The following is a 22943-nucleotide window of genomic DNA, read 5'->3' as shown; positions in this document are numbered from 1 at the left end:
TGCCACCTCGCCCAGAGCTGCCTCACCATGACTCAGCCCGGGCCAGAGATGATGCACGACTGTTCCAGAAAAGAGGCGGAGGACAAGGTGGGGCCCGAGACGGGGAACGGTCAGATTGGTCTCACGACGAGTGACGACATCACGGCGCGCGGCCCTCGGGCCGTCACGGCGGGAAGATACTGGCTGGGCTTCCCACGCCTCGCCTAGGGGTTACGGGATTGATTGGCATTAGTATGGCGTCATCGGAGAGCGCCGGGAACGCCCAGGATGAGTGACTCTGTAAATGTTGGCTGAGAATAAATGGCCCAGGCTGCGACAGGTGCAATGCTACGCTTTCCGGCCTTGCGAGAAGGTGGGTGGCACGCGGGGATTGGAGCCGCAGTTCCTACTGCGGTGTCGCCGGGTTGACCACGAAGAAGGACACCGTTTTTCTCTCTGTCTCCGCTGCCGGTCCCCGGCTACCCACGAGAGCCAGGTACCAGTGTGTCGTTGTGAGTTCCACTGAACCGGGGTCACAGGTGCTGCTGAGGAAGTGGGGAGTCACAGGAACTGGTGAACCAGGGGCTGGTGTCTCAGCCCGGTGACATATTACATCCCCAGGTCAGCTGTCCTGAGCCAGTGTCCGTGAGCCAGGCGTGGTAATGCAGGCCTATAGTCTTGGCACTGGGGAGGTTGAGCCATTAGATCGCAAGTTCCAGGCTAATTTGAGCTAAATAATGAAGATCCTTTGTCAAGAAACAGTCTACGTACCGGACATGGCGAGTTGCACCTTTAATCCTAGCGCTCCCGGAGGCAAACGCAGGCTGACCTCTGAGCTGATGGTCAGCGTGGGCTACAGAGTCAGTTACAGGACAGCCAGGACTACATAATAAACACCGCCCTACCCCTAGGGGAAAAGAAAAGAAAAGAAAAGAAAGAGACAATCGATGGTCATTTGGTAATAGCATCAAGTGATGGTAGTTTTGAATTAAAATTCATAATGTGGATTGTGTTGTGCACGATACCAAAAGGTTTTTCTAGCCAACAGGAGTAAGAAGCGACAGTGGGCAGTTAAACGCACTAGGAACGAGGGCAGGTAGTGAACGGGGGCTGGCAGATGGTACAGATGGTGTTCGAGAAGGTGACACTGTAGATTGGTCTTTGCAAGGCAAATAGATATTTACTGAAGCCTGAGAGTTCTAGGCAAGGAAGAGGTTAGAAGCGCCTGGTCGAGAGGGGAAATGGTCAAAAGATGTAAAAAGGTGTTTGGGGGACTTGAACTCTGGAGAATGCAAAGGTTTTGAGCCATTTGATGAGTGGCAGAACATAGAAGAGACTTAGCCTGGCCTCGAGGATGCCGGTCTCTTAGGTGTCTGTTTCTTGTGGGTAATTAATGGCTCGTGCCTCCTTCCCTGATCAGCTCTGGCCTTAAATCATTAAATAGCAAGCATAAAGTAAAACTCAGTGCATAAGGGAGTAAGAGGCAAGGGACACACCGCTCTGGGGCGGTAGTGTAGTCAACTAATGTCATTTAGCACCTGGGAATAGAATCTTGTTGATGTCAACAAGTGTACCGAGGAGATGAAACTGCAAGCTGAACTTCTCCGTGGCAGCTCCGCACTGAATCTGGAAAGCCCTTCTCCTTCTCACCACCTTTGTTTTGTTTTTGCCAGAGCTGGGGATTGAGCCTGGAACGCCCCCTACCCACTCGCTAGGCAAACATTCTGTTACTAAGCTAAGCACCTCAGTGTCATTCCTCAGAAGCCATCCATCCGCCTTTTTCTTTGAAGTAGGATGATCTGTCAGTGAATCCTGACTCCAACTCCTCGGCACTGGGATGCTAATCACTAACCACTACCCCTGACTTTTTCTTTTGGTTTTGAGACTGGGTCTCGCTCTATCTCTGTGACTGTCCTGGAACCTGCTCTGTAGATCAGGCTGACCTTGAACTCACAGAGTTCCACCTGCCTCTGCCTCCCAAATAACTAATATTAAGGGCGTGCGCCCACCATGCCCAGCTGTACCTGACTTTTTTTATGGGAACTCCAGAGATTGAAATTCAGTGCCCGCGCTCGCAAGGGAAACAGTTTATCAGTTGAACTATCTCCCTGGCCCTCTTTCTACTGTTTTGTTTTTGTGTTTTAAGTGGGGTGTGATTGTTAGCTTTAACTGTCCATCTGGCACAACTTAGAAGCACCTGGAAGAAAGTCTCAATGAAGGATTGTCTGTGTACATTGGACTAGCCAGCGGGCATGTCTCGGGCTGGGGTGGGGAGTTTTCAAGTTCATTGATTAGGGAAGACCCAGTATATACTATGGGTGGCACCATTCCCTAGGCAGGGGGGCCTGAGCTATATAAGAGTGGAGAAATGGAATTGCGTGCAAACAAGTGAGCAAGCATTTATTCATTTCTCTCTGGTCTTGACTGTGGATGTGATGTGACTGTTTCAGATCCCTGTCACCTTCACTTCCTTCCAGTGATGGGACTGTTACCTGGAACTGAACAAAAATAAACCCTTTCTCCCTGAAGGTTCTTTTTATCACAGCAAAAGGGAGGAACTGCTAAACACCTGGTCTCCCAAAGCTGTCCAGGCTGGCCTAGAGTCCGTGTGATTCTCTAGCCCCAGCCTTTAGAGGGGTTGGAATGGCAAGCCTGCACCACCTAGCATGGCTTGGGAATCTCAGGATGCATTGAAATGTGACTTTCCTGGAAATCTCATGACTGGGACATGCTTTGTAAACTAGGATCTAAAAGGACTAGACAGCAAGCCGCCTCCCACCATGGGTGTGGTTCTCCGGCCGAGACTTGGTGTTTATGGAGAGACTCCCACTTGCCTCTCTGCTGAAGTCTTGAGCACTTGTGAGACTTCAGCCTTTCCCATGGCCCCAGGATGATTGGATACCCATGCTCCCCATAGAGGGAGTCTCTTGGTGCTCATTGGCCGCAGGTTACAGGTCCTGGTGATTAACTTGGGGCCTCATTCTCTTCATTTCTAGTTCTCACAGGGGATACTTAAATACCTACCTGTGTTTTGGACACTGTGTTCATAATGGAGTTTCCTGACTTGGGGAAGCACTGCTCAGAACCGACTTGCAAGCAGTTAGGTAAGAACTTTCGAGGGTTCCTTCTAGAAAACAATATTTCATTGGCTGTTTTGTGAGGGACATCTGGCTATTACATCATTAACTAAGTAGTTGGCCTTTGCCCTGGCCTTTGGCTTCTCAGTATAAGGACTCTGGTGCAGGACACAGGTCTCTTCCACAGTGTAGTTCAGCATCCACCTAAGACCTGGCAATGGCTGCCAGGGCTATGCAGATAAAGTATACAGCTTGGGTGATTGCCATACCACAAGAGATGGAATCCATGTTGAGAGCTTTGTGGGTCCTTTGGTGTCTCTTGGCCTTATTACATTTCTAGCCTTGGGACTAGGGTTGTGGCTGAGTTGATAGAACTCTTTGCCCAGCATGTACAAAGCTCTGGATTCCATCCCAGCACCATGTAAAACCAGTGTGGTGGCTCATGTCTGTAATCCCAGCACTGGAGAGGTACAGACAGGAGGATCATACATTCAAGGTCCTCCTAGGCTACACAGTGAGTTCCCGGCCAGCCTGGGCTAAACAAGACCACTGTCTCAATTTTTTTTTTTTAATTTCCTCTCCCCAAAGTTGTTTTCTCTCACGTGACACTTCAGGATGTATATATATCTCTGAAAGGAATGAGGAGCCCAATGTAGCTATGTTCCTGCTTTGACTGCTCTGTAATTCTTTGGTTCCAGTCTTTCAGAAACTTACTGTTTTGTCTTGATTTTTGTTTTTTTAGATTTTCTGCCGATAACATGTGACGCATGTAAACAAGATTTCTGTAAAGACCATTTTTCCTATGTGGGTCATAAGTGTCCCCTTGCATTCAAGAAGGTAACTCATCCTCCCAGGGTCTAGACTGCATGCACCATACCTGTTCTGTGCAGGCCAGAGAATGGTCTGTGATAGCCATGCTTTGAGTTCCGAATGAGCGGGTTTATTAAGTGTGTAGCAAGCCGAGGTAAAAGAGTCAGTAGCGAGAGAGAGCTGGAAGAAGGGGAGATGGATGGATGGGCAGGTGAATAGTAAGACATCATCCAGTTGGGCACTTAGGACATCCAGCAGAAACAACTGGGGAGGATGAGGGAGTCAGCCGGAGCTCCCAGTTGCTGTGTTCTTCTGGCTTCCTGTTCCCACTGCAGGCACAGGGTAAGCAATGGGCCTTTTATTGGAAGTCGTTTCCCCTCTAGCTGTTCTCCATGACATGGTGCTTTACTCTTGGGCTGCATTGCCGTTCTCTTCTCCCCATGTCACTGTTAAGGGGACGGACTCATCCCCAGTCAAGAAGGCTTAGAGGACATGTTGAGAAAACACGATTGAGTTTGAAATGGGCTGGGGATGGGTTGCATCATGGCTTCCAGAGCCAGCTTCTCAGTGAACGCAGGGGCCAGTTTAGCAATATAGTGTACCTCACATCTATACAGTGGATACCAGCACAGCAGGTACTTATATTAATTGTTTTTTTCCTATTATTTACTTGTTTAGTTCTGTTTTTTGAGACAGTGTCTCACTTTGTAGCTCTGATGGCTTAGAATTTGCTGTCAATGAGGCTGACCCTGAATTCACAAGAGATCCATCTGTCTCTGCCTCCTAAGTGCTGGGATTAAAGGTGCTCTCTACTACGCCCAGCTGCTATCCACATTCTTTGAAACAAGGTCAGTTATTGAATCTGGAGCTTACCAAGTGGCCAGACTGGCTGGCCAGCAAACCCCAAGATCTCCACATCTCTGCCTTCCTGGCACTGGAGTTACAAGTGCATACTGCCAGCCAGGCACAGTGGTGGCACATGCCTTTAATCCCAGTACTCGGGAGGCAGAGGCAGGTGGATCTCTGTGAGTTCAAGGCCAGCCTGGTCTACAGAGTGAATTCCAGGATAGTCAGGGCTACACAGAGAAACCCTGTCTCAAAACAAACAAACAACAACAAAATTAAATGCAAGCACCTGATTCTTACATGGATGCCGGGGTCTAAACTTGGGTCTCTGCGCCATCTCCCCAGCCCCTTTAGACTCTGCGTGTAAGGGAATAAACACCCGTAGAGGGAGATGGCCAATTTTTAGTGTCTCTGCTTGCTACAAGACTGTACGGAAGGACTCACATAGATACTGGTTATTTGTGCTCTGAACTGTCTGTCCCTGGCAGGTGCAGAGGGTCAGCAGTGACAGTCTTCTAGGACAGTCAGGAAGTCAGGAGAGCCCTTGATTGCCTGTGCAGCCTGTGCGTGCAGGTGTGTGACTCCAGCTAGTGTGTGTGTGTGTGTGTGTGTGTGTGTAAGTCAGGACTGAGCTAGTTCGGTGGATGGACTGTGGCTGTAGGCTGTGACCCCTGAGGCCCATGGGGACGTCTACACCTTCCCAGCCAAATTGTGCTGTGTCTGAGGGCAAGGAGCGGACAGCCTCAGGTGCCATCCACCTTGTTTTCTGAGATGGTCACTCACTGCCTGGAATTCACCAAGTAGGTTAGGCTGGCTGTTTAGCAAGCCCCAGAGATCCTCGTGTCTCCACCTCCGCAGTGTTGGGATTGCCAGCACATTTCACCAAACCTGGCTTTCAGGTGGACGCTGCGGGTAGAACTCAGGTCCCGGTGCTTGCATGGGTTACCACCTGGGCTGTCTCCAAGCCCTCTGATTGCGCCATCAGTGTGTGCTCCACAATCAAGCCTTCACAGTTGGCCCTTCACCTTCACACACTTGGCTTGTGGATTCCCCTGCACCAGTGAACAGCAAGTGTCAAAAGTTTCTTGTTCCTTTGGTCTTTGTAGCAGGAGTTTGTAGGAGATTCCACGCTGTCCAGCAGACACTGGGAGGTGCCTGTTAGAACCCCGGGTCCCTCAAGTCCATGGGTTCACTGTGTCCCAGAGGTGACTCACAGGTTATGTCAGTGAACTCTCCCACTTCCTCTAGTAGCATATGGACAGGGGGTGACTTTGTCACATGCCTTCAACAGTGCTGGGCACAGTCCAGCCAAGTCATTGGGGTGGGTGGGGTAGGTGACTCACATTCCTGCTTACCAGGTACTGATGACTAGGTGACCACCTGTTTGTGTGTCATCTGGACCTTTCCTGGTGCCCATGTTTCTATCCAGCGATCACACAATAATGCTTTGTTTCTTGGGCACATCAGCCAACTGAGGCAGCCCTCCTGCAGGCAGCAGGCCACACACACCTGTGATGCCTGTTTCCGTCTGGTGTCAACTGCCCCATCCCCCCCTGGCATGGACCCCCCTCCCTCTGGTCCTGGCTCAGAGTTTTGCCTTCACTCGCTCCAGAGCCCCCTCAGTGACCGACAGACAGCAGTGTGGTGTAGCCTATCCACTGCCGAGGCCATTCTTCCTGCTGGTAAAGCCACTGAGGGTCAGAGCCGCTGCATAGAGCGGCTGCCGGGACCCTTCCTGCCAGTGGCTCTGAGGGGTCAGGTGGGTCCCCCTCACAGCCATGCACCTCCCCAATCCCATCAGTTTCCTCTCTTGAGGGCCCTTCAAAGCTGGCAGTGGCCTCCCTTGGGTCTTTACTCTTATGCTGTAGGTGACATCCTGTTACCGTGCAATTTCTTGTCCTCACCAGTGTGCTCCCCCTGGTAAACACATTTTACCCTCTGTGTTAGTGTGTGTGACATTTGAGTGGGAGTCTTGGTGTCATTGTGTGTTATTATTTCAGGATGTGCAAGTGCCCGTGTGTCCCCTCTGCAATGTCCCTATCCCTGTGAAGAGAGGTGAGCTCCCAGACGTGGTGGTTGGAGAGCACATGGACAGAGACTGCGCCTTTCACCCTGGGACGAACAGAAAGAAGGTGAGAGCTGCGTTAGGGCTGCACACACGCTGACACACACACTAACACATACGCTGACACACATGCTAACACACACGCTGACACACACACTAACACACTAACACACACGCTGACACACAACATAGTGCTGCTGCTGCTTTGGGGAGACAGCATCTCATGTAGCCCAGGCTGGTCTCCTATTGCTGTGTAGTCAAGTATGACCTTGAGCTTCTGATCCCGCTGGCTCTTTCTGGGTACTAGAATTACATCATGCTCTCCCATGCCTGCTTTATGTGGTGTTGGGGATCGAACCCCGGACATAGTGCTTGTTAGGCAAACAGTCTGCAGACTGAGCCACACCTTCAGCCCTAAGGTGTCTTTCTTAGTGTGGAGTGCTGCCAGGCAGTGGGAAGCTGAGGTCTTCCTGCGTTGTGAGTGGGGAATTTGCTGCGTGGGAACAGTTCCCAAGTCTCACAAGGGTCCTCATCTTCAGGAGTCCCCAAGTGTCTCTTCTGAGATGAAAGAGGGCAAGGCTTTCTAGAACATTCTGTTGACTCTCTCCTTTTCTGCACTCTCCTGGAGTCAGAAGAAGGGGTCACCTGTCCTCTCCTGGGGGTGTACCTGTCTTGGGTCTTTCTTGAAGAATAATGGGACTTCTCAGAGAAGGTTTGTCCCCTGCTACCCAGTGGGCAGCATAAGCTAGGACTGTGTGGCCCTTGAGCCAAGCATAGCTGCCTCCATCCTGCCCCACCATTGGGACTCACAGCCTCCACCCGACCAGGTCTTCAGCTGTGCCTCTGTATTAAAAGTGGGCCTGTGGCCTCTTTGGGATGTGGTCCTGCTGAGCCCTTCCTGCAGCGGCTGTTTCTGTCCCTTGTGCTGTGTTTCCTCAGAAGGCTTGCTCTGAGGCTTCCTTCAGCTAACAGCTGGGTCTTCTCTCACCTGCCAACTCCAGGTCACGTGCCTTTAGCTTCCGAAATCTGGCTACATCCTTTTCCTCTCCCTTTCTTCCTCCTCCTACGCTTCCGCTTTCCTTCCCTCCCTCCCTTCCTTCTTAAGAGACTTAGTCAAGCTTACTCTTGATCCTCTGCCTCACTGTCTGAATGCCGAATTACAGGCCTCCTCCATCAAGCCCAGCTCTTTTTGTTGTTTGCTTTTCTAGACTTGTTCCTTTTGGAGAAACCTCTTGGCTGCTGTTTTGTTGATACTTCACGAGGGGAAAAACCTTAACACTTGCAGAGCCCTTCCTTAGCAGCCTTCTGCAGGCCACACTTTCCCAGGGCCTGAGCTCCGGGCTCGGGAGCCCTCCCATCGCAGCTGCCCCTCCCCTGGGAGCTCCTCATGTGTTTTTCTCCTGCTTATTGTTTTCTCTGATGTTCAGCCTCAGCCTGCCCCACCGTTTTCTAGAGTAAGCACACACACTTCGGCTGTACAGCTTCTAGAAGAGTTTTTTTTACACACACGTGCATACATACATATATACATATACATGCACACACAGGCTGGGGAGCAGCTCAGTGGATAAAGCTTTCCACCTGGCCATACAGGCCTGAAAACCTGAGTTAAAACCAAATAAGCCACTCTCGCCAGAACTCCTGAGCCAGTGGCCCCCATGAAGCTGCTGTCACACTCTTGCTTTGCCTCCTCTCCTGCCCTGTTTTCTTTCTGCAAGCTTCAATCACACACACACATGCACGCACACATGCACACACACTCCTGTCCCTCACAGGACCGGGTTGCAGGCATATACATGTAGCCATACCCAACTTTTACATGGGTGCTGGAGATCTGACCTTTGATCTCTATGCCTTGACAAGTGCTCTTACCCACTGAGCCGTCTCCCCAGCTTCAGGTTTTTGTTGTTGTTGTTGTTGTTGTTGTTTTGTTGTTGTTGTTGCTTTTGTTTTTATTGGGCAGCATTGGAGAATGAATCTGCTGCTAAGCCACAACCATAAGCTTCTCTGTATGCGTATGTATTGTCAGGTGGGAGTGTCTGGGACTTGGGACACAGGTGGAGTCAGTTCTCTCCTAACTCAGTCTCTGAGTGCTTACAGAGTCACAGGCCTGTGCCACAGGGCCCAACTGACAGGGCCCATTTGGGCTGGGCTGGTGACATGCTGCTCACAGAAGTGACTCTATTCTTGCAGGTTTTTACACACCGATGCTCGAAAGAGGGATGCAGGAAGAAGGAGATGCTGCAGCTGGCTTGTGCACAGTGCCATGGCAACTTCTGCATTCAGCACAGGCATCCTCTGGACCACAACTGCCAAGCTGGGAGCAGCTCGGCCAGCAGGGGAAGGTGAGCACAGACTCCTGGTGCCGCCGGTCTGGCGTGCAGGAGCTTAGATTCTCAGTCAGAGCTGGAGGTGCATGCTGGGTACCTCAACATCAGGAATTTAATCTTTCATGGGCTGAGAACAGGGAGTTGGCAGCTGTTTGGCTCCTTCTGAGAGGCCTCACCTCTCCCAGTTTCTCCCAATTTTTGGTCTGCCCAGTACTCCCTGGTGAGCCTGGCTTTGTAGGCACATTGCTCCCTCCCTGCTTTTGTCTGGGTGTTGTCTGCCTGGGTGCCCGTCTGCATCATGCCTCCCACTCTATTAGGACATAGTCGGTTGTGTGCCCTGCTGTCTTTTTTTTTTTTTTTTTGGTTTTTCGAGACAGGGTTTCTCTGTGGCTTTGGAGCCTGTCCTGGAACTAGCTCTTGTAGACCAGGCTGGTCTCGAACTCACAGAGATCCGCCTGCCTCTGCCTCCCGAGTGCTGGGATTAAAGGCGTGCGCCACCACCGCCCGGCTGCCCTGCTGTCTTGATGGCTGAGACAACTGATCTTTGCTCATCTCAGACTTGTCTCTAAATGAAGTCCCTTCTGAGTGCTAGGGGTTGGGTTAGGGCATTTCTTTTTTCTTTTGTGCAAGGGGGCACAGGCACAGGTCATCCTTTAATGCTATTTTTTTTGTTTGTTTTTTCAAGACAGAGTTTCTCTTTGTAGTTTTGAAGCCTGTCCTGGAACTCGAGCAGTGGACCAGGCTGGCCTCGAACTCACAGAGATCCGCCTGCCTCTGCCTCCTGGGTGCTGGGATTAAAGGTGTGTGCCTCCACCACCCATCTTCTTAATGCTACTTTTATAAGTAGTAGAAACTTCTGTCTGCACTCACTCCTGAGTCAAAATGAAATATAACTTGTGTGTGTGTGTTTATTTATGCGTGCCCCTGCCCACCTGCCTACCCATGCATACACTCAGGTGTGCATGGATGTTAGTCCTTGAGTTCCACCTTGTTTGACACAAAGCCTCTTGTTTGCTGTGGTGTGTACCAGGCTGACTGGCCTGAGAGTTTCCCTGTAGGTTGCTGCCTTCACCCCCCACATTCCTGTAGGATGCCTGGGATTGCGGACACACACTAGCATCTGGCTCGTTCGTGGTGCTGGGAGTTAAATGAGTCCTCAGGCTTGTGAATCAAGCACTCTCCACTGAACTATCTGCCAGCCCCATAAGTTACCTCTTAGTCTTTAATCTTTAGTTGGGAGTAATGATACATATATGCTACAGCATGCATCTACAGAGGTCAGAGGACAGCTAAGTTACTTTGTAATTGCACTTGACTTTCTTTTTTTTTTTTTTTTTTTTTTTTTTTGGTTTTTCGAGACAGGGTTTCTCTGTGGCTTTGGAGCCTGTCCTGGAACTAGCTCTTGTAGACCAGGCTGGTCTCGAACTCACAGAGATCCGCCTGCCTCTGCCTCCCGAGTGCTGGGATTAAAGGCGTGCGCCACCACCGCCCGGCTGCACTTGACTTTCTTAAGCTGTTTGTATGTGATCCAGGCTGGAGCACAACCGCCTAACTGCATAGACATGAGTGGGCTTTTTGATGCGGGTCAGAGGATCGAATAAACACATCTGACTTTCTCTGTAGGCCTTCAGCATCCAGCGCTCCCGAGCAGAAGCCATCAGGAATCAGTTGGCTGGCCCAGCAACTCAGGTACTAGTCTAAATTGTCTCTCAAATATGTGACACGGCATGCTTCCATAAGAAAGGCCATGCCTGGCTACAGTAGCTGTGTCTAGAGTGTCTCAAGTGACCCCCAAGGCCCTTTTCCATAACAGATTCCTTCTAGGACGTTCCGACGTGTGGTGACCCATCGCTTCTTTCTCTTCTTTTCCAGGCGGACAGTGAAGTGACAGCGTGGGCCGCACACCAGCGCCTTTCCGCTGGGTTTTAACCCTGGCCTCCGGTGCTTTCCTGATTCTCCTGGTAGACTGAGTCTTTATGGAAAAGTCTCCATTGACTGTTCAAGTTAGGGCAGAGAGATGGCTCAGTGGGTAAAGCGCTTGCCTCACAAGCCTGAGGACTAGTTTATCCCCAGAATTAATGTTTTAAAAAAGCCAGATATGGTTGGTGCACACTTATAATCTTACCAATGTAGAGTGGAGACAAGCGAATCCCTGGGGCTCTCTGACCAGCAGCCTGGCCTAATTGGGGAGTTCCAGGCCAGAGTGACATCACCTCAAAAAATAGGGTGGATATTTCCTGAGGAGGGACATTGGAGATTCATTGGACTTTACACACACATTGCATAAATTATTTAACAAAAGAAATGAGGCTGTTCAGCAACTTTGAGGTGCGTTACGTTCCTGTAGCAAGCTGCTGAGTTCAGGAGCTGAGGACCAGTGTAAACATCATTAGCGGTCTGTGCTATACCATTTCTGGGAAATTCTGTCCTATAACAGAAAAGAGCTGCTGATGTTTCTGAATTCTTCCCTACATGGATTTTGTAATGAGGTGTCTGTGGGGCACAGTCCACTCACGGTCCCCAAGAACTCAAGTCGGTGTGGTGCCCTTTCCTGACCCAGGCTGGGGCTGCTCTGGAGGGAGGCTGTGCACGTGGCGTACAGTGGACCTAAGCAGCCAGCTTAGCCGTGTCATGACTCCTCATGCCTGGCTTCAGTTTTCACTTCGAGACAGAGTCTCACCATGAAGCTCTAGCTGTCTTGGAACTCACTCTGTAGACCAGGCTGGTCTTTAACTCACAGATCCGCCTGCCTCTGTCTCCCAAGTGTGGGTCCAGTTTTAACTCCCAAGAAGAGCATCATGAAAGGGAAGCCTTCTCTGGACTTTCTGGTGGCAGCAGGCAGGGGCCTCCTTCTTGGTCTCTTTTGAGGAGCAGAAACCCAGACAGGATGAGAAGTGGAGAGGGTCTGTAGGGTGTGGCCTCCATTGCTCCTGTGTCACCTGCGTGGCCTAACCACATCTGCCACCAGCTGCCCGTGCCCACGTGGGGGAGAGCACGTCTGGAGTGCCCCGTTGACAGATACCAGCATTAGGTTGATCCTGATGACCACTGGGTTTCAGGGATATCGTGGGACCAGCCCCCCAAGCCAGTTTTGCCCTTAACCCTGACTTTTGACACGTTTGGGGCAGTTGAACTCCCTGAATAACATATCTAGCAGCATTCTGCAGGTTTTTGCAGCCTCTGGCTGTAATGGGGAGGCAGGACTGGGGCTCAGTCTGTTCTCCGAAGACTTGACTGTGAGTGTCCTTAAGCCAGTGCTTCTCCAGGGTCCGCATCAGGACTCTCATTGCATTGCTTCCTACTCCCAGTCTCTGACTAGTTCCGAGGGGGCTCGGGGTTTGCCCTTAGAACAAGGTCTAGGCTGTGGTGCTGTATGGAAACACTGAGACAAATCATTTCTTTGCCTCCACTTCCCAGGGTGGTAGCCTCTACCCTTCATGGTGATGGGCACTTGAGATGTAGCCAGCATAATGGAGCTTTTAATTCTGCTTCAGATTTGAAATACCTGGGTTTGTAATTCAGCACCGTTTAAGTATGTTAGGGACCTGGGTATGTGAACCTACCTCCTAACCATTTATGAAATAAAAATGCCTCAGCTGAAATAACTCCAAATTGGGGATTAAAAGTCATTGCCCCAGTGATTTAAGAGTTGTCCTGCTCTTGCAGAGGACCGGAGCTCAGTTCCAAGCGTCGCTCACAACTACACATAAACTTCAGCTCCCGGGCATCTGATACCTCTGGCCTCTGTGGGCACTTGTACTCAAAAGCATACACCCTTAAACACATAAAGAAAAGTCAGAAGTATGTTGGGTAAGGTTAGGGCCTAGCTTTGTGGGTTAACACTCACCTAGAGTCCACCAGTGAGGAGCTGAGGCCATGATTCTATAGGAGAGCACCTGCCTAGTACCCTTCAGGTCTGGGGAATGGTTTTTAGTAGAGCACCTGCCTGTCGTGTCTGAGGCAAAGGAAGCAAAACAAAATCACCAGACTTTGAGGACTATATCAAATGTAAGACATTGTTTATATGTTAAAGTATTTTATATGTAATAGCAAATAAAATAATTTATTTCACCTGTTTGTTTTTATTTATTTTTAGGTGAGTCTCTCTAAATAGTGATCTCTAGACCAGTCTGATCTTGAGCTCACGGAGCTCCTGCCTCCACCTGGAATTAACAGATGCGCCATCACCCCCAGCTTGTTTACTTTTCTATGTGTGTGTTCTGTCTGTATGTGTGCCCAGTATGTGCCTGGTGATGGCAGAGACCAGAATGTGCAAAATGTATTTTCTTAGGAAGTGTGGACTTATTTTCAAAGTCTGCAGTGTGTGTGTGTGTGTGTGTGTGTGTGTGCGCGAGCGCGCGCGAGCGTGCATATCAGGACACAAGCTTACATATAAATTTGGAGACCTGAGGATGACCTTCGGTGTCTTCCTTGGTTGCTCTCCACCTTATAGCCTGAGGCAAGAGACTCAGTACACCCAGAGCTTGCGGTTCTTCTGGTCTAGCTGCCAGCCAGCTCCAGGAATCCCTGTCTTCACCTCTTGCAGGCTTGAAAGCTGCCATGCCCACCTGACCCTTCTTTCTTCAGATCTGGGGACTTGAACGCTGGTCCTCACACTTGTGTGGCAATCACTGCCTTCTGAACATCTTCCTGGCCCTGTGTGCTCTTGTTAAGCAGGGACTTAGCAGCTTGCCCCTCTTCTCTAGTACAGATTAGGAGGATTCTCTGTCCTTAGCTGCTAGGGTGCTATGGGTGGAGGTTATTGTGGAGGGAGGAGCTTTGTATCCATAAGACTTGCTGTTAAGCCATGTGTTGGTGTCCTGGTCCCTGCCCAACCACCTTGAGTAGGTAGTAAGGGTCTGTTTTTATACCTGTCCCAGGTAGTTAGCATCATGGTGTATGGACAATGCTGGGATGAACAGGTGCATTGACATCCCTGTGTGTCATTCAGTGAGCAGGAGCGTGGCCTTGGACATCCTCAGAACCCTCCCAGAGGCACAGGAAGTGGGACTGAAGCCAGATTGAAAAATGGAGAAAATTGACAAGAAAATGTAAAGAACCTGCTAAAACAAGAGTCTGAAAACCAGCTGAGAAACAAGAATTCTAATGTAATTAATAACTGCTTAACTTGCTTTTCTCAGCTCACTGTTCCCAAAGAGGATCAGAGTTCAGTTCCCAGCACCCACGTCAGGCAGCTAACAGACTGGTACTCTATCTCGGGGTGGGGGTGGGGGGTTCTGATGCCGTCTTCTGGTCTCCACATGTACACACTGAAACACATAAATTTTTTTAAATCCCTTTTAATAGATTATATCCCCATCCAAGGCACTCCTAAAACCATCCTATGATTTCAGTTATAGGAAAGGGGGCAGAGATAGAGGAAGGAGTGTCCCCTAACAATCCATGAGGTAACAAAATTCCAAAAGCTACCAAAATCCTATATACAATCACCATTGAAGACACTTAACCACTGATTTTACCACACCACTACACCCATGGTCTAGAGAGTTGGCTTGGCTGGAGAGAGTTTAAGAGAACCCAGGTTCCATTCCCAGCATCCACATGGTGGCACATAACTGTCTTGTAACTCCAGTCCCAGAGGATCCAATACCCTCTTCTGACCCCTGTAGGCACCAGGTACATACATGGTGAGGATATATGAATGCAAGCCAAGTATACACATAAAAATAAACATAAAACTTAAAAAATTAAGCCAGCCAGGCATGGTGGCACACACCTTTAATCCCAGCGTTTGGGACCCAGAGGCAGACAGATCTCTGAGTTAGAGACCAGTCTGGTCTACAAAGCAAGTTCCAGGACAGAGAGGGCTGTTACATAGAGAAAAACTGTCTTGGAGAAAAAAAAAAAAAACGAGAACAAAATTAAGGAGCCCACACCTATACTCCAATGTGTGGTTTATTAGTTTGGTGACTTCTTTTTTCTTCTTTGTTGTTTTGAGAGTGTCTCATTATCTAGCCTGATAGACGTGTGACCTCTGAACTCACAGAGATCCACCTGTCTCTTCCTCCCAAAGGCTGAAACTAAAGGTGTGAGTCACCACACCCAGATCGTTTCTTTGAAACAACATCCTAAGTATCCACGGCTCACCTCAAGGGTGGTCTTGAGCCCCTGATCCTCCTGCCTCCACTTTCCAGGAACTAGGCTCACAGACGTTTATCACTCTACCAGTCTCTAAGGTGCTGGTGATGGAACCCAGGGGGCTTCACCGATGGTTCGGTGAACATGCTGCCAAGTGAGCTACAGCCCCGCCTGCTATTTTGATAACTCGTCCTGAAATTCTTTTCTGCATTGAAACCAAGGATTTTGTTTTACCTGAATCAAGGTTCCCTAAAAGATTTTTAAAAATTTAAAGAAAATTTGATGACTCGGTGCTTGTTGAGCACTTGCTGCTCTTCTGAGAATTCAAGTTCCATCCCCAGCACCCACATTCATCACACACCCAGCTCACAACCATCTGAAACTCCAGTTCTGGAGAATCTGAAGCCCTCTTCTGGTCCCTGCAGGCACTGCATGCCAAGGTGCACAGATCACATGCAGACAAAACACTCATATACAAAAAAATTAAAACAAATTTTTATTTTTAAAAAGATTTCTTTGGGGCCGGGCGGTGGTGGCACACGCCTTTAATCTCAGCACTTAGGAGGCAGAGGCAGGCGGATCTCTGAGTTTGAGGCCAGCCTGGTCTACAAGAGCTAGTTCAAGAACAGACTCTAGAAACTACAGGGAAACCCTGTCTCGAAAAACCAAAAAAAAAAAAAAAAATTTCTTTGATTATGTATAGTGTTCTGCCTGCATGTTTGCCTATATGCCAGAAGAGGGCGCCAGATCTCATTACAGATGGTTGTGAGCCACCATGTAGTTGCTGGGAATTGAACTCATGAACTCTGGAAGAGTAGCCAGTGCTCTTAACCTCTGAGCCATCTCTCCAGCTTTAAATCTTTATTTTAAAATAAAAGGAAATAAAAAAGTTTTAAAGAAATTCCTCAGGCTACTACAGGTGACAGAATGGAGCCCCCATCCCTGTTGCTGCTGAGAGGCCTGCACAGAAGCTGCCCCAGTGGGCACAACCCAGTGGTCACTAGATTGTCCAGGCGTGTCACCATCCACCTGCCAATCATCTACAGTCCCAGTTCTACAGAATGTAAAATCGACCTTTAACTTAATTATGTGTACATATGAGACTGAGTGTTTTGCCACACATATGTCTGCACTTGTGTGTGTCTGATGTCTTTGGAGGTCAGAAGAGGGTATCATAACTCCTGGAATTGGAACATGGCAGTGGTTGTGAACCACCATGTAGTGCTAGAACTGAACCCAGGTCCTCTGGAAGAGCAGCAAGTGTTCTTAACTACTGAGCTGTTTCTCCAGCCCTGGAAGAGCTGGTTTATGGGTTTATGTTATTTAAACAGAATCCCAGCATATAGCCCAGGCTAGCCATGAGCTTGAAATCCTACTGCCGCAACCTCCCAACTGCTAGAGTCCTGGGATTACAGGCAAGAGCTCCCACACCTCTCAAGCCTAGTGGCCTCATTTCGTGGAGCTGCTTGGGATCTATGCCTGGTATAGGCTGGAAGGGTCGTCACGTTAGCCAAAGGCTTCCTTCCTGTCTCTTATGGGGCAGGCACCTCTTCAATCGCTCTGACATCTTAGAGCTGGCTTTGGGAAGGGCTGTTCTCCCCGTCTCAGCTGCTTCCTCCCTTTTCTGAGTTGTCTTCTGTTGTCAGATCCAGTCCGTCTTTGGGTGGAGTCCAAAGCCTGGCTGTTTTTCAGACCAGAGACTAGGGACAGCGGCTGGCTTTTCAGGAGTGTGAGCTGCAGTTTCTGTCCTTCTCACAAGATGTCACCAGAAGGCCTTCGTTGGAATGAAGGTTGACAGTGCCTCAGGCTCTTCCTGTGAGGCTCCGGAGAACTAGGTGGTGTCCCTGAAACCTGGGTCTGAGCAGTCACCATCACCTGGAGTAACTGATGGGGACTAACAAGGTCTCTTCAGTTCCTCAGCTCCAAAACGAGTTTGGGAAGCGGGTCGGTATGTGGGTGAATTAGATTTTCTTTTCCAAGTTCAAACATGAAAAGGGGGATTTTTGATGTCCTCTCTGCTTTACAAGTGTCTTCTTTTCCCCGTGTGTGTGTTGTGTGGTGTGCATATGTGTAGTGCAGAAGTGTGTGTGTGTGTGTGTGTGTGTGTGTGTAGACCAAAATTGATATCAGACATCTGCCTCAATCACTCTCCACTTTATTCATTGAGACAGGCACTCTCAGTTGATCCCAGAGTTCAATGGTTCAGCTAGTCTGGCTAACCAGGCTGTCCTGGGTTCCTGTCTCTGTCTCCTGAGCACCGGGAGTGCAGGCAACTGCCAGGCCTGCTGCCTTACTCATTTTGGTTCTGGGGATCTGAACTCCTGTCCCACCTGTTCAGCAAGGACTTTATCTACTGAGCTATCCCCGGCCCACGTTTTCAAGGGTCTTGAGGGGGGTATGGGAAAGGAAGCTGGCCTGACGTCTCCTCTTGTCCTGGGTAAGGAATGGCTTGTTTTACTTCTCTAGAACAGTGTGAGAATGCATAATTAGAGGCAGGAGGGGTGGCTCGGTGGTTGAGAGCACAGACTGCTCTTCCAGAGGCTCTCAGTTTGACTCCCAGCACCCACATCAGGCGACTCACAGTGAGCGTCCGGGAACTCTGGCTCCTCTGGCCTCTGTGGACACCTGCACCCCTGTGCACACACTGACACAAAGACACACCCACACACCCACACACATAATTTAAAATCCCTCACAGGTGTGCCCTATTTTGGGGTTAAGATGATTCCAGATGTAGTCAAGTTGACAACCAAGAATAACCATCACACAATTCCTGCAAATTGTCCTCTGCCCTTTCTGCGGGTGCCAGGGCACATGCATGTCTGTGCAGACACACATACACAACAAATTAATAACTGAAATAGAGCCTGGAGATGGTGGCACACGCTTTTAATCCCAGCACTTGGGAGGCAGAGGCAGGAAGATCTCTGAGTTTCAGTCAGCCTGGTCTACAGAGCAAGTTCCAGGACAGCCAGGGCTACACAGAGAAAACCTGTCTTGAGAAACCAACAAAATTTAAAAAATAATTGGCAGTCACTATCACCCAGGAAGATGAGCGCTTGGTTGTTAGATGTTCAGAGAGGCTGTTCCATGTTGTTTCCATTTGTTTACTCCATCCTTCTACTTTTTCCTCCCTGGGTCAGGACTCGGGTAGGACTAGCTCAGGGCTAACCCGGGCTACAGTTGAATTCAAAGCTGGTCAGGAAAACTTAGTGAGACTCTGTCTCAAAATAAAAAGTAAAAGGGGGTGGAGATATGGCTCCACAGTGAGGTGCTCCTGCTGCTCTTGCAGTGAGTTCCCAGCACCCATGGTGGGGCAGCACATGACTGCCTATGCCTCCAGCTCTGGGGCATCCAGCACCTTTGGCCTGCCTGGACTACTGCACTCATGTACAGACACACACACACACACACACACACACACACACACACACACAATCCAAACTAAACTAAAGATAAATCTTTGGTTTGGTTGGGGTAATTTTGTTATTTTTAAGACAGAGTCTCAAGTCAGGTGGTAGTGGCACACACCTTTAATCCCAGCACTCAGGGAGACAGAGGCAGGCGGATCTCTGTGAGTTCAAGCCCAACCTGGTCTACAGAGTGAGTTACAGGACAGCCAGAGCTAGACAGAGAAACCCTGTCTCGTCTTGAAGGAGAGAGAGAGAGAGAGAGAGAGAGAGAGAGAGAGAGAGAGAGAGAGAGAGAGAGAGAGAGAGAGAGAGAGAGAGACTCTCAATATGTAGCCTTGGTTGTCCTGGAATTCTCTATGTAGACCAAGTTGGGCTCGAACTCACAGAGATCTGGATGTGCTTGCCTCCTAAGTGCTGGAATTAAAGGCATGCACCACTATGCCTGGGCTCAGAAATAAATCTTTAAAAATTATTTTCAAAATAAGAAGGCTGGAAGGTAGCTCAGTGGGTAGAATGCCTGTCCAGCATGCATGATGTCTTCGGTTCCATCCCTGGCACCCCATTAACTGGTCAAAGGACAGGAGGATAAGAAATTCAGGGTCATCTTCTTGTATAACAAGTCTGAAGCCAGTCTTAACTACATGAGATAATCTACAAAAAAAATAAAACCTCAAAAGGTGAAAAGGTTGGGGTATAGCTTAATGACAGAGTGCTCCCCTAGAATCAGCAGTTGATGGCCTGCCTAGAATCCCCCAGTGAGGAGCTGGGGTGTGGCTCAGTGGTAGAGCACCTGCCTAGAATCCCCCAGTGAGGGGCTAGGGTGTGGCTCAGTGGTAGAGCCCCTGCCTAGAATCCCCCAGTGAGGGGCTAGGGTGTGGCTCAGTGGTAGAGCCCCTGCCTAGAATCCCCCAGTGAGGGGCTGGGGTGTGGCTCAGTGGTAGAGCCCCTGCCTAGAATCCCCCAGTGAGGGGCTGGGGTGTGGCTCAGTGGTAGAGCCCCTGCCTAGAATCCCCCAGTGAGGGGCTGGGGTGTGGCTCAGTGGTAGAGCCCCTGCCTAGAATCCCCCAGTGAGGGGCTGGGGTGTGGCTCAGTGGTAGAGCACCTGCCTAAGATGTGCAAAGCTGCCAGTACTGAGAAATAAAAGAAACAAGAAACAAGTGAGTGTAAGCTACTAATCATACCCATGTGTCCTTTTCCTGGTTTAATGTCTTTCCTGGAAAACATGCACAGTCACTAGGGCTGCCATTTCTACGACTGTCAGGTGGAAAGCTGTGAGATTTTAGGGACAGTAGGCTATTCCACATACTGCCCAGTGTTGGGGTGTCCACCATGCTGAGTTCCAGAGTCACGGATTCTATGGCTGTTGGCTTGCTGTCAGCTGAGTTCTTTCTTCCTTCCAGGTTCTCAGGTGCCTTTGCTTTGCAGGTCACTAACCAGCATACCTAACAGTCTTTGACTCTCCACCAGGGCAAACGAGGTGTTTGGGGCACAATGAGTCTTGGCAGTCTAGTTCAGTGGTTCTCCATCTCTTAGCAGTGTCAAAGTGCCGCACCCTCGGGCTTTGCTTTCCAAGGTGTGGTAAAGGCAGAAGCAGGCTTTGGATCCTTGACAAACACAACAGTCCAGGATGGAATCTTGTATGAGAAAAATGTTGCATCCTACAATACGGAGGGAGCTTGCGAGATGAGTGCTAAGTTCACAGACTCTCATTTTATGATTTATTTATTTTTATTTCATGTGCATTAATGTTTTCCCTGCAAATATGTCTGTATAAAGGTGTCAGACCCCCTGGAACTGGAGCTACACAGAGTTGGGAGCTGCCATGTGGGTGATGAGAATGGAACCCAGGTCCTCTGGAAGAGCAGCTGGTGCTCTTAACCACCCAACCATCCCTCCAGCCCCACAGACACTCATTTTAAGTCGTGTTGTAAGTTAGAAAAACCAGCTTTAGCTGGTTTTGTGTTCCCTTGCTGACATGCTTGCCTACCATGCAAGAAGTCTTGGGTTCCATCCCCGGCACTGCAAGCATTGGGCGTGGTTTTGCACACCTGTAATCCCAGCGCATGAGGAAGCAGGAGGGGCAGAGAGAAGTTTAAGGTCATCCTCAGATACATAGAGATGATGAGGCCAGACTGGGCTACATGAGATCCTTTCCTGCCAAAAATGGGGCGGGGCAGGTGAAATGGCTCAGCAGGTAAGGGCGCTTGCCACTAAGCCTGACAGCCCAAGTTCAATCCCCAGGACCGCTGCGTTGAAGCGAGAGAACTGACTCCTGAAAGTTGTCTTCTGGCACCCACGTATACACAATGTACATACGCATGCATGCAATAAACAAGCAGACTAGTAGCAGAACAATGGAACAAAGGCCAGGTCTATTCCATTGGTTTGTGTTTGGGTCAGGGAGCCTCAGAATGGCCTGGAGGATGTGGCAGCAGTCAGGCTGGATCGGCAGCGCGGCGTGTTGTCATCGCCGCAGCGAAGGCCACAGCCGAATCACATTTCCTGAACTTTATTTAGTTAAGCTACAAGCCTGGAGGAGGTTCATTAGTGATTTTTATTTTTAGAGTTTTCAGGAGAGTAATGAAGTCATTTATACTGGGCTGGCAAGATGGGTCACTGGGTAAAGGCACTTCCCACCAAGCCTGATATAACCTGAGTCTGAGCCCCAGGACGCACATGGTGGAAGGAGAGAGTCGAGTTTTGTAAGTTGTCCTCTGACCTCCACACACATGCCATGACACTTGTGCAATCATGCATGAATTAGTAAATGTAAAACAACTAAATAAACAAAAATGGATTGAGGCATCCTTGAGGCAGGATCTCACTATGCAGCTCCGCTGTCCTAGACCTCACTCTGTAGACCAGTCTGGCCTCGAACTCACAGAGATCCACCTGCCTCTGCCTCCTGAGTGCTGAGATTAAAGACGTGCACCAACACTACCCAACCAAAACTGCTTCTTGTGTAGCAGAAAGGATGGTGGTTTGGGTTGGCTTTTGGGCTTTTGAAATACGTGGTCCAGGCTGACCTAGACTTCTCCATCCTCCTGCTTCAGCCTCCCCAGCACTGGGATGATGAGCCTGAGTCTCCATACCCAGTCTCAGATAGATAAAATCTATGGTAACAGTAAATTATGGAGAGAGGGGAGAAAGGAAGAGACGGAGGGCAGAGAGAAAGAGAGAAGGGATGGTGGTGGAATTGGGCCAATGTGAAGTTTAGGGGGTATGGCCTTAGAGGAAGGAATAAATAAGAGTTTGGCCTTGGACATCAAGGTAATAGTATTTGGGGCCGAGGACATGGCTTAGTGGGTGAAGTGTAGGCTGTGTAGGCATAGTAACCTGATTTGAATCTGCAGAATCCATGTGGTGTGGCACACATCTGTAAGTCCAGGACTGGGGACACACAGAGAGAAGGATCCCTAGACCTGATAGTCAGTTAGCCTTGCTGAATCAGTGAGCCCCAGGCTCAGTGACAGACTCTGTCTAAAAGGAAAAGCTGGAGCCAGTCACGTGGCACTTGCCTTTATCCTAGCACTCAGAAGGCAGAGGCAGGGTCAGGAAGCTCTCTGTGAGTCTGAGGCTAGCCCGGTCTGCACAACAAGCTCCTGGCTAGCCAGAGCTACAGTGTGAGGTGGTCTAAAAAAGAAACCTAAGGTAGAGTGACATACCTGTGGCCTCCACACATGTGTGCGCAAATATGCACATGCATTGCCACACATGTATACACAGATGCAAACGCTTACACACGCCACAGGCTCACACAAAGAAACATGTGCTCAGTGGCACAGGAACAGGTGGAACTTGAGATCATAAATGTCAGTTCCCTCTCCCAAACAATTAGAGAAGGACAGAAAACAGCCCAGCCATCAGTAGCTTTTATTCTCATAAACGGTAACCAGGAGTTGGAATGGGAGGGAAAACACCATTTATGCAGCCAGTAAGGCAGAGCTTTACACCCAGTGAAGCCCAGAGAAGACCTCTATGGCGTGGAACCGAGACAGGCACATCATCCACTCTGCAGACTACGATCAAGAGGCAGGGTGTGGCAGCACACGTCTGTGGTCACAGGATTGTGAGTGTGAGGCTAGCCTGGGATACTTGGTGTCTGGAGGGGAAAAGGAGCAGATGCAGATCGATGGAAAGCATATTTGGACGATCCGGCATCCTGACAAAGTCCATTGCTTTCCCTAAATTAGTTTACCCAGCAAGGCTGATGATCCTGCTTAGAATATTAGCAGCGAGCTTGCTTCCGGACGTTAGGAAGTCAGTGCTTACGTTCAGATTACAAGTAAACGTGGGCCAGAGGCTGCCTCTGAGTGGGGATGAG

The 22943-nt window shown here is 49.5% G+C and overlaps 1 protein-coding gene across 2 annotated transcripts; it reads left to right on the top strand.

Moving 5' to 3' along the window:
- The first annotated feature begins 243 nt into the window (after positions 1 to 243).
- Zfand2a (zinc finger AN1-type containing 2A) lies at positions 244 to 13178 on the top strand. Of its 2 annotated transcripts, none has more exons than XM_038346176.1 (7): positions 244 to 352; positions 2976 to 3083; positions 3799 to 3893; positions 6713 to 6844; positions 8971 to 9122; positions 10731 to 10796; positions 10980 to 13178. In XM_038346176.1, exons 2-7 carry the CDS (start codon positions 3029 to 3031, stop codon positions 10993 to 10995), a joined length of 516 nt encoding a protein of 171 aa, XP_038202104.1. In that variant the 5' UTR covers positions 244 to 352; positions 2976 to 3028; the 3' UTR covers positions 10996 to 13178. The 2 variants fall into 2 exon arrangements, with proteins under 2 accessions (XP_038202104.1, XP_038202103.1); XM_038346175.1 differs by having other exon boundaries at positions 250 to 475.
- Positions 13179 to 22943: the final 9765 nt, after the last annotated feature.

Source organism: Arvicola amphibius, chromosome 10 (genome assembly GCF_903992535.2).
Source record: "Arvicola amphibius chromosome 10, mArvAmp1.2, whole genome shotgun sequence".
NCBI classification, from domain to species: Eukaryota; Metazoa; Chordata; class Mammalia; order Rodentia; family Cricetidae; genus Arvicola; species Arvicola amphibius.
This window is presented reverse-complemented; position numbering and strand designations above follow the sequence as displayed.

Bases quoted from the DNA above. Each gene is read 5' to 3' on its own strand.
- Zfand2a (XM_038346176.1), top strand. From the start codon at position 3,029: ATGGAGTTTCCTGACTTGGGGAAGCACTGCTCAGAACCGACTTGCAAG. The intron at 3,084-3,798 runs GTAAGAACTTTC...TTGTTTTTTTAG, and splicing joins ACCGACTTGCAAGCAGTTAG to ATTTTCTGCCGATAACATGT. The intron at 9,123-10,730 runs GTGAGCACAGAC...CTTTCTCTGTAG, and splicing joins AGCTCGGCCAGCAGGGGAAG to GCCTTCAGCATCCAGCGCTC.